This window comes from Capra hircus, chromosome 7 (genome assembly GCF_001704415.2).
Source record: "Capra hircus breed San Clemente chromosome 7, ASM170441v1, whole genome shotgun sequence".
Classification (NCBI taxonomy): domain Eukaryota; kingdom Metazoa; phylum Chordata; class Mammalia; order Artiodactyla; family Bovidae; genus Capra; species Capra hircus.
In genome coordinates, this window is record NC_030814.1 from 100,343,079 (window position 1) to 100,353,197 (window position 10,119).

The 10,119-nt window shown below is 39.3% G+C and overlaps 1 protein-coding gene across 1 annotated transcript; it reads left to right on the forward strand.

Moving 5' to 3' along the window:
• LOC102169748 (olfactory receptor 7A17-like) lies at window positions 7,453–8,394 on the forward strand. The gene has a single exon (XM_005682247.2). It carries the CDS (start codon window positions 7,453–7,455, stop codon window positions 8,392–8,394), a length of 942 nt encoding a protein of 313 aa, XP_005682304.2.

A 10,119-nucleotide genomic window follows, 5' to 3' on the forward strand; every position in this document is an offset into this window, starting at 1 on the left:
ATTCACATACAGGTGTATAAACTGTAATTTATAATCCCATATAGTATGTTGAGGGAAACATTTAAAGAGAGTTGAATGGTAAAGAAATGAAAATAATAAGTGTTAGACTTAAGATAAAAGTCAAAGATTGTAGAAATGTTGACAAAAAGACACAAAGAGAATGTGTGATTTTACTTTTGATATGAATTATCTACCTTAATGCCTCAAAGTCAGAACTACATCTATATTTAAGGAATTTGTAATTCAATTAATCAGAAATGGGGCAAAATATCCCTGAATTGACTTTGATTTCTTCTTCTTTTAATGTGGGACTTCAACACAAAATACCTTGATCTAGAGGAATCTAGATGGCTAAACTGAGAAGCTTAAAATCATTTCCCATGAGCCATATGTTATTGGATAAGTGTGTATATTACCTTCCTATTGCAACTATAACAAATTACTATACTAGTGGCTGCAGAATTAAAGCGCTGGAGAACAGAAGTTGCTCTCCCTTTCATTGGACTGAAGGCAAATGTGTGTGAAAGCTGAGATGCATTTGGACACTCCAAGAAAGAATGAACAGCCTTACTAGATCAACTTCTAGTGGCCTCCTGCATTCCTTATGTCATAGTCCTTCCAGCATCTTCAAAGCCAGCAGCACGGCATCTTCAAAGCCCTCCCTGGCTACCATTCTTCTTCCTCTCTCCTCCATATTTAGAATATCATTGCCATCATTTATGTTGTTCAGTCACTAGGTTGTATCTGACTCTTCAAGACCGCATGGACTGGGGCACACCAGGCCTCCCTGTCCTTCACCATCTCCCAAAGTTTATTCAAATTGATGTCCACTGAGTCAGTGGCTCTATCTTACCATCTCATCCTCTGCCACCCTCTCCTCCTTTTGCCTTCAGTCTTTGCCTTTGCATATACCAACCTGGATAATCCAAGCTAATCTTCTCAGCAGAAAATGAATGATCAGAAAGTTTTTTATCTGCTACCTTTATTCCCCCTTATACAAAATAACATATTAAAAAGTTCTTGGGATTAGGATGTGGACAGCTTTTTGAGACCATTATTCTGCCTACTACAAAGGATTTTCCTGGTGTATATAATGTGATGTCATTATAAGAGCCGATATATGAAGAATTGAATACAGAATGCATTACAGCTACTGCAAGAGTAAAATCTTTTTCTTATAAAATTATATACAAAAATGATATTGGGTACAGAAGATGTAAAGTATCACCTACACCCTACTGTAACACAGTGTGTGCTAAGTTGCCTCAGTAATCCACCAGGCTCCTCTGTCCAGAGGATTCTCCAAGCAAGAATGCTAGAGTGGGTTGCCATGCCTCTTCCAGGGGATCTTCCCAACCCAGGGATCAAATCCACATCTCTTACATCTCTTACATTGGCAGGCATGTTCTTTACCACTATCACCACCCCGGAAGCCCATACTGTAACAAAGCACGTTAGCCCTATTAAAGTGTGACCACAGACCAGGACCTGCAGCATCACTCAGGAGCTTGTTAGAAATGCAACGTCCTAGAAGTGAAGAGGAACTAAAAAGCCTCTTGATGAAAGTGAAAGTGCAGAGTGAAAAAGTTGGCTTAAAGCTCAATATTCAGAAAACAAAAATCATGGCCTCCGGTCCCATCACTTCATGGGAAATAGATGGGGAAACAGTGGAAACAGTGTCAGACTTTATTTTTCCAATGGTCATGTATGGATGTGAGAGTTGGACTGTGAAAAAAGCTGAGCACCGAAGAATTAATGCTTTTGACCTGTGGTGTTGGAGAAGACTCTTGAGAGTCCCTTGGACTGCAAGGAGATCCAACCAGTCCATTCTGAAGATCAGCCCTGGGTGTTCTTTGGAAGGAATGATGCTAAAGCTGAAACTCCAGTACTTTGGCCACTTCATGCGAAAGAGTTGACTCGTTGGAAAGGACTCTGATGCTGGGAGGGACTGGGGGAAGGAGGAGAAGGGGACAACAGAGGATGAGATGGCTGGATGGCATCACTGACTTGATGGACATGAATCTGAGTGAACTCCAGGAGTTGGTGATGGACAGGGAGGCCTGGCATGCTGAGATACATGGGGTCTCAAAGAGTCAGACACAACTGAGCAACTGAACTGAACTGAGGACTCACCACAGACCTAGTTGGTCAGAATTTGTATTTGAATTAGAATCCCTGATGACCTGTATGTGCAAGGATGTAAAAGAAGTGCTGGTATAAAATGGGTTTTCTCACCTTCTCAGGGTTAACATTTGTGGTAGGAGAATTATTAGTATCAAGTGCTATACTGTTTATTATGGGTTTTTTGCAGCGTCCTCTAAAATACTGCCAAATATCCCCAGGAGCAAAATCATCTCTGATGGAAAACCACGACCCAAAGCTTAAGAACTGGAAACATTCTGATGGAATTCCATTCATGACTCCAATCTGAAATAGGCTTGCAATTTTCAGCAGAAAATTACATACAGCAGAACATTACATACTTCTGACTTCTATACCTGAAATGGAGGATGGAGTTAGTAAAGAGTGCTACCTCACAGAAAGTGGTTCTCTGAAAATTAAATCAGATAATCCTTCTAGTGTGCTAAGGTAGGTTATGGTGCTTGAAAATACCAAAATATACATTATAACTTACAAATATTTTTAATTAGGAGCTAATCAATTCCCCTTAACTTCAGAAATAAGTATGAAGTCCTATCTTCTTGACCCAGGGATCAAAGGCAGGTCTCCTACATTGCATGCAGAATCTTTACTGTTGGAGACACCAGGAAAGCCCACTTAGCATACTCAGTTCCCCTTCACTTCAGGAATAGGGCTGAAATTCCTAGTAGAGTTAGTAAAAGTGTCAGGAAGGGAGAAAGTGCACTGCTCAATATTTTACATCAAAGGAGCAAAGTTGGTCCTCTAATAAAGAGGGGAGTAATGATTTCCTAAGGATATCTTGGGCTATGCCCCCACCACAAGTCAGTGTTTTGAAGAACCAAGGAACCTATGCAAGAGAATTGCCTCATTCTCATAGGGCTGATAACCTGCTCTCCTGAGAAACAGAAAATCACCAGGAAAAATAATTTCTTTCTGTCCAGACCAAGTTCCACAGGGAAACCCAGTGTTTATAAGTTAATGTAACCCAAGGGAAATGCTTCTAATGAGCAGATTGTTGTCTAGTCACTAAATCATGCCCAACTATTGTTAGGAGCGCATGAACTGTAGCCCACCAGGCTTCTCTGTCCATGGGATTTCCCAGGCAACAATACTAGAGTGGGCTGCCATTTCCTTTTCCAGGGGATGTTCCAGATACAGGGATCAAACCTATGTCTCCTGCATGGGCAGGTGGATTTTTTACCACTGAGTCACCTGGGAAGCCCAACGAGCAGATATAGAGCTGTAAATATCTCCTCTGCTGTGTTCCCTGAGTCTGTGTAACCTGAACATGAATGAGACACAGCTGTGGTTTTGGAATCCTATATCTGGCTAAAGGATCAACAGGAGACACCTTCCTGTTGTCTTATCTGGGGAAAGAGTTTCAGCCTTCATCATCAGTCATCCGGGAAGAGATTCAGATTTCCATACAAAAAAACTGTCTCAGAGTTCCCATGCAGGTGAGTCCAAGAGCCCAAAAGACACTGATGGAAAAGGTCAGAGGAGGAAATTCAAGAATGCTTACCTGACATCACCTGAACACCAGCTCAGCCCAGCCCAGAGACCACTGCGGCTGATTGAATATCAGGGTATCTTTATGATGCTAAAAAGAGAAGTGAACACTGAGTTCAATAAGACAATGCTCAGTGATACCAGCCAAATGATAGAAACGGAAGCCCAATTATGAGAGGCATAAGTGCTTCCAGTAAAAGTACAACGTATGTCCAAGTATCTTCCTAATTAACTAGAGTAGAGAAATAGGGTATTAGTCGTGCAGTGTATAAAATAAAGTGAAGGCATTTCTTCCTAACTTTTAAGATTGGATATTTGACCATATTTCCAAACTGATGAGAAGGATCCACACCAAGGCATACCTGCAAATACATCCTTGCAACTACAGTACACATACCTCACAGTATAGGAAACATATGTCAGAGTGTCTTCTGTGAATAAATGGAAAAAAAAAAAGATGTAAAAAGGAGTATGCTAATGAGGTTAAAGTGAAGTGTGAAAGTTGCTCAGTCGTGTCCGACTCTGTACAACATCATGGACTATACAGTCCATGGAATTCTCCAGGCCAGAATACTGGAATGATAGCCTTTCCATTCTCCAGGGGATCTTCCCAACCCAGGAACTGAACCAGGGTCTCCTGCATTACAGGTAGATTCTTTACCAACTGAGCTATCAGGGAAGCCCTAAAATACTGTAACACCTTGTATTTCTGCAGAAAACTCAGACTCAGGAAAACCCTTGCTGCTATTTTGAAAGTTCTCACCCCAAAATATGACAGATCTTTAAGGTTTTCCCAGGTCTATGATATGAAAGAGATTTCCTATGGCTTTCTTAAACTATACACTGAGTTAGAGCAAAGATTTTTATATTTTGTCACCTTTTTATTTATCTATTACTCATACATCCATGTATTATGCGTCCATTTCTACATTTATCAACCTTTCAAAAAATTTTTACAAATGACTTTTGTTCAATTGACTTTTGGGCATATTTTTGGCCATAATATTTTAAATTTATTTACTTAAATATGTTTATTATCTTACTTCTGAGTTCTTTTCCTTATTTAAGTTGTTTGTGCCCACCCTTTGCCGTTGTTCAGTCACTCAGTCATGTCCAGCTCTTTGTGACCCAATGGACTGCAGCATGCCAGGCTTCCCTGCCCTTCACCATCTCCCAGAGCTTGCTCAAACTCATGTCCATTGAGTCAATGATACCATCCAACTAGCTCATCCTCTGTCATCTCTTTCTCCTCCCACTTTTAATCTTTCCCAGCATCAGGGTCTTTTCTAATGAGTTGTCTCTTGGCACCAGGTAGCCAAAGTCTTGGAGCTTCAACTTCAGCATCAATCCTTCCAATGAAATTTCAGGATTGATTTCCTGAACAGTATGAAAAGACAAAGAGATATGCCCACCCTTAGATTTTATATATTTAGATATCAAGGCATTATTCTTATGCTTAAGTTGTAATCTCTTTAATTTTTTGTAAAATGTTAGAAGGAGGAAGAGAGGCAAACAGTTTTTTGCAAACAGTTCTTCAAATAAATATGATATAGGCACAGGAAAACCATGTTCTTCTATCTGATTTTTAAAATGACCAATTTCATTTTATATTCATTGTATGTTTTAAACATCCTCTTTTGAAGCTTTGGTTTTTTCCCATTCTTTATTTTTCTCTTGGGCTACATATTTCATACATCTATCAAACCATAAAGATAATATTATTTTATTCTTTCTTTGGATTAATTTATTTTTTCTTTTTAATCCTTTTTGTGGCATTAAGCAAATATAAGAGAGCATGAAATTTCACCGTAACCAAAGAAGTTTTTCTTTACCACAGTCTCTCAGGGATCATTTGAGCTTATTAGATCTTTATACCCTCTGACATCCATTTTCTCTATATGTGTGTGTCTATATTTCTCTGCCTCTCCTTCTCTGTCTCTCTCTTTCTCCCTCTGTGTCTATCTCTGCTTCTCTCTCTTTCACTCTCCATATATATATATATACATACGTGTGTGTGTGTGTGTGTGTGTGTGTGTGTGTGTGCTTGTGCTTAGTCACTTCAGTCATGTTCAACTCTTTGCAACCCCATGGACAGTAGCTGACCAAACTCCTCTGTCCATGGGAGTGGGTTGCCATTTCCTCCTCCAGGGAATCTTCCTGACCCAGGGCACAAGCCCATGTCTCTTGAGTCTCCTGCATTGTCAGGCAGATTCTTTACTATTACACTGGGAAGCCCAAATATATATACATACATATTTCTTAAAATCCAGGTTTTGAGAAAGTATATAGATTCATATACAGACACATATTCACTTAACAACTCTTTATGTATGTTTAACACATGGCATAAAAAAGCAGTGCCAATTTCAAAGCACAAGTTTATTGAACCTGGGAAGTTGGAAACTGGACATTTCGGGTGCCTTTTGTATATAACCTAATCTGATTAATTTGAGCTATTTTGACCTCTAACTTAATCAGGATAGTTAGGGGTGAAAAGGATATGTTAGTAACAGCCTATGAAGCCAGGATGTACTCTGTGTGTGCGTGTGTGTGTGTGTGTGTGTGTGTGTGTGTGTGTGTGTTTCTGTCCCTGACTCGTGGAGTGTGAGACGTCCTCAAAGCAAAGATACTGAGCTCACATATTCCAAAGTGACTCTTACACAAAGAGACCAGAATTCAGTCAAAAGAAGGCATTCATTTAAAGATGCAGGTCACCTTTGCAACAATTTCATAAAGTGCTAGGGGAAAATAGTGTGGATGAGGGGAATCTTTGTGCCTTGAAAAGTTAGCATCAGCTAGGCCACCTTGTTTTTTTAACATCCTCTGACTTCATTTCTCCTCACTCTCCCTCCTGTCCATTAATCTCCCCAAATTGGCTTCCTTTTTTAAAAAACATAAATGTTATGAACAAATACACTAGAGGCTTCTGCAATGAAAGTATATCCTGTCTACAGTACAGTTCCACTGATATATTCATAGTTTCTTTTTTTCTTCCTTTAGGTCTCTAACCAAATGTAACTGTATTTTCAAGTTTTTCTTGAAGCCACAAAAAATAGCACACTCTCTTTGCTTTGTCCCTTAAACCTACTGCAGCCATCTGACATGCTACATATAGTGCATATATTTTTAATTAGCTTATTTTATTTTTTTATAACTGGAATTTAAGAGCTTTTTGTTTCTCAGAACCCTGTACTTGTTGCCTTGACGGCACCTGGAACATTGCTCAAGTCAGTTTATATTCCCCAAAAGAATGAAAGAATTTATCATTAAAACTATGGAATGGTAAAACAACTGTACTACAATAAAAATTAATTTAAAATAAAAAATCAATTTATAAAAATTAACTGGAAAAGTTGAGAACATAAAACAGAAAAAAAAACTATGGAATACATGACATCTTGAGTAAAAAGGTAAAAACACTAGTTTGCTACTTAGAGAAGGCACAGACAATTCCCTAAAGAGGATCAAATCCATGAACAAAATATTGGCAATATATTGTGACGGAGAATTATATTGTGTTTAGTCATGTCCAACTTTTTTTGACTCCTTGGACAGTAGCTGCCAGGCTCCTCTGTCCATGGGATTCCCAGGCAAGAATACTAGAGTGGGTTGCCATGCCCTCCTCCAGGAGAACTTCCTAACCCAAGTCTCCCACATTGCAGGCAGATTCTTTGCCATCTGAGCCATCAGGGAAGTCCACAGAAAATTATAAATGGTAGCATTTCAACTGTATGGTTAATGTCATTTGGTGCAAAAAAAAAATCACAATATTAATGTTTTCCTTGTAGTCACCTCTATCACATGGCACCAAGAAACATAACAAGAGATTCAGAATTTTTGCTTCTGGGACTTTCGGAGAAATCAGAACTGCAGCATCTCATATTTGGACTTTTCCTCTCCATGTACCTGATCACCGTGTTTGGAAACATGCTCATAATCCTAACAGTTAGCTCAGACTCCCACCTCCACACCCCCATGTACTTCTTCCTCTCCAACCTGTCCTTTGTAGACATCTGTTTCACCTCCACCACCATCCCAAAGATGCTGTGGAACATCCAGACACACAGCCAAGTTATAACTTATGAAGACTGCATCACCCAGATGTTTTTTTTCATGCTATTTGCAGGGTTGGACATCTTCCTCCTGACAGTGATGGCCTATGACCGTTTCGTGGCCATCTGTCACCCCCTGCATTACACAGTCATCATGAACTCCAAAATATGTGGAATTTTGGTTCTGGTTAGCTGGATCATCAGTGTCCTGGATTCCTTGTTACAAACCTTAATGGTCTTAAGGCTGTCCTTTTGCAAAGAGGTGAAAATCCCTCACTATTACTGTGAAGTCAAGTTGTTGATCCAACTTGCCTGTTCTGACAACTTTCTTAATGACATGGTGATGTACTTTGCAGCTGGACTGCTAGGAGTTGGTCCCTTTGCTGGCATCGTTTACTCATACTCTAAGATAGCTTCTTCCATACATAGAATTTCATCAGCTCAGGGGAAGTATAAAGCATTTTCCACCTGTGCATCTCACCTCTCAGTTGTCTCCTTATTTTATTGCACAGGCTTAGGAGTGTACCTTAGCTCTGCTGCTACCCACAGCTCACATTCAACTGCAACGATGTCAGTGATGTACATTGTGGTCACACCCATGCTGAACCCCTTCATCTGCAGTCTGAGGAACAAAGACATAAAGAGGGCTCTGAACACTTTCTTTAGAAAAGGGTTACTTGTCTTCCACTGAGGAAGGGCACATGATTGAAGGCTTCAAAGCCTCAGAGCCAGAAATTGCAGATCTTTAATGAGCTTCTTTGATCAGATTGTGGAATTCAAACTTGCTCCTTCTATTTATTTCCTGAAATTTCCACGTATTTGACTTCAACTCCTCCCTACAATTTCTGTAACTAGCTTCATTAAGCTTGTGAGCTCCCTCATCTCTGAAAGATTTTCCCCTTTATTTTTTTTCCAACTCTCAAATTTATCCTCACCCTTGGATCTGAAAAATTGGGGAATTCACATTTATCATAGAATTTATCACATTTATCATAGAAGGGTTTCTTTTTTTAATTGAAGAAAAGTAGTTTACAATGTTGTTAGTTTCAGATGTACAACAAAGTGACTCAGTTATACATATACATAAAATTTTCAGGTTATTTTCCCTTCTACTTTATTACAAAAAGTTGAGTATAATTCCCTGTGGTATATAGTGCATCTCTATTTGTTATCTATTTTACATATAGTAGTGTGGAGATAGAATCGGACACAACTGAGCAACTTCACTTTTCACTTTCACGCATTGGAGAAGAAAATGGCAACCCACTCCAGTGTTCTTGCCTGGAGAATCCCAGGGATGGGGGAGCCTGGTGGGCTGCCATCTATGGGGTCACACAGAGTCAGACACAACTGAAGCAACTTAGCAGCAGCAGTGTGGATATGTTAATCCCTAACTCCTAAATTATTCCACCCCCTACCATTTTTCTTTGGTAATCATAATTTTGTTTTCTATCTGTGGTATATTTCTGTTTGGTACATAGGTTCACTCGTATCATTTTTTTAGATTCTACATATAAATGATACCATGTGATATTTTTCTTTGTCTTAGTGCAATAATCTCTAGGTCAATCCATGCTGCTGTTAATGTCATTATCTTGTTCTTTTATGGATGAGTAATATTCCTGTATATCTGTACCACATACATATGTTCAATGAGTTTTATTCTCCTCACTAAGATTCCACTGTGTTCTTCAGCTCTGTGTCCATAATGCCTACCACAGCAGCAGCCACTGGCAAAAATAGATTATTGAATATACCTGTCTTCATGTAGATTCCAAAAGTTAAAGTGAAGTCGCTCAGTCGTGTCCGACTCTTTGCCACCCCGTGGACTGTAGCCTAGCAGGCTCCTCCATCCATGGGATTCTCCAGGCAAGAGTACTGGAGTGGTTGCCGCTTCCTTCTCCAGGGGATCTTCCCAACCCAGAGATTGAACCTGGGTCTCCCTCATTAAAGGCAGACGCTTTAACCTCTGAGCCACCAGGGACGCCCCTGTAGATTCTGAGGGTAACTCTAATTTGAATAGTTTGTCAATAAATACGTGAAACATAATGAAGAATTTTAAAATATACTTTACACTATTGTGCAAAATATTTCTTTTTCAAGCTGTACATCTACTCTTCATATTATGGAAATCAGCATTCATTGAAATGGATTTTATATGTTGGAATGAAACAGTCGATGGCTTATCTATGGGTTTGTATTGGATTGTCTTCCTGTTTCTGCTTGAAAACTTCTAGTACTTGCCTATACATGAATCTTTCATTACTCTACATGTAATCTCTCTGTCTTTGTGTGTGTGTGTGCTTGTTGTTGTTATTTTTTTAGTTGGAGTATAATCACTTTAAAATGTTGTCTTAGTTTCTGCTGTACAACAATGTGAATCAACTATACATATATCCCTCCCTCTTGAACTCTC

What these genes read in the sequence shown, in the direction of transcription:
- LOC102169748 (XM_005682247.2), top strand. Translation starts at nt 7,453, where the DNA reads ATGGCACCAAGAAACATAACAAGAGATTCAGAATTTTTGCTTCTGGGA.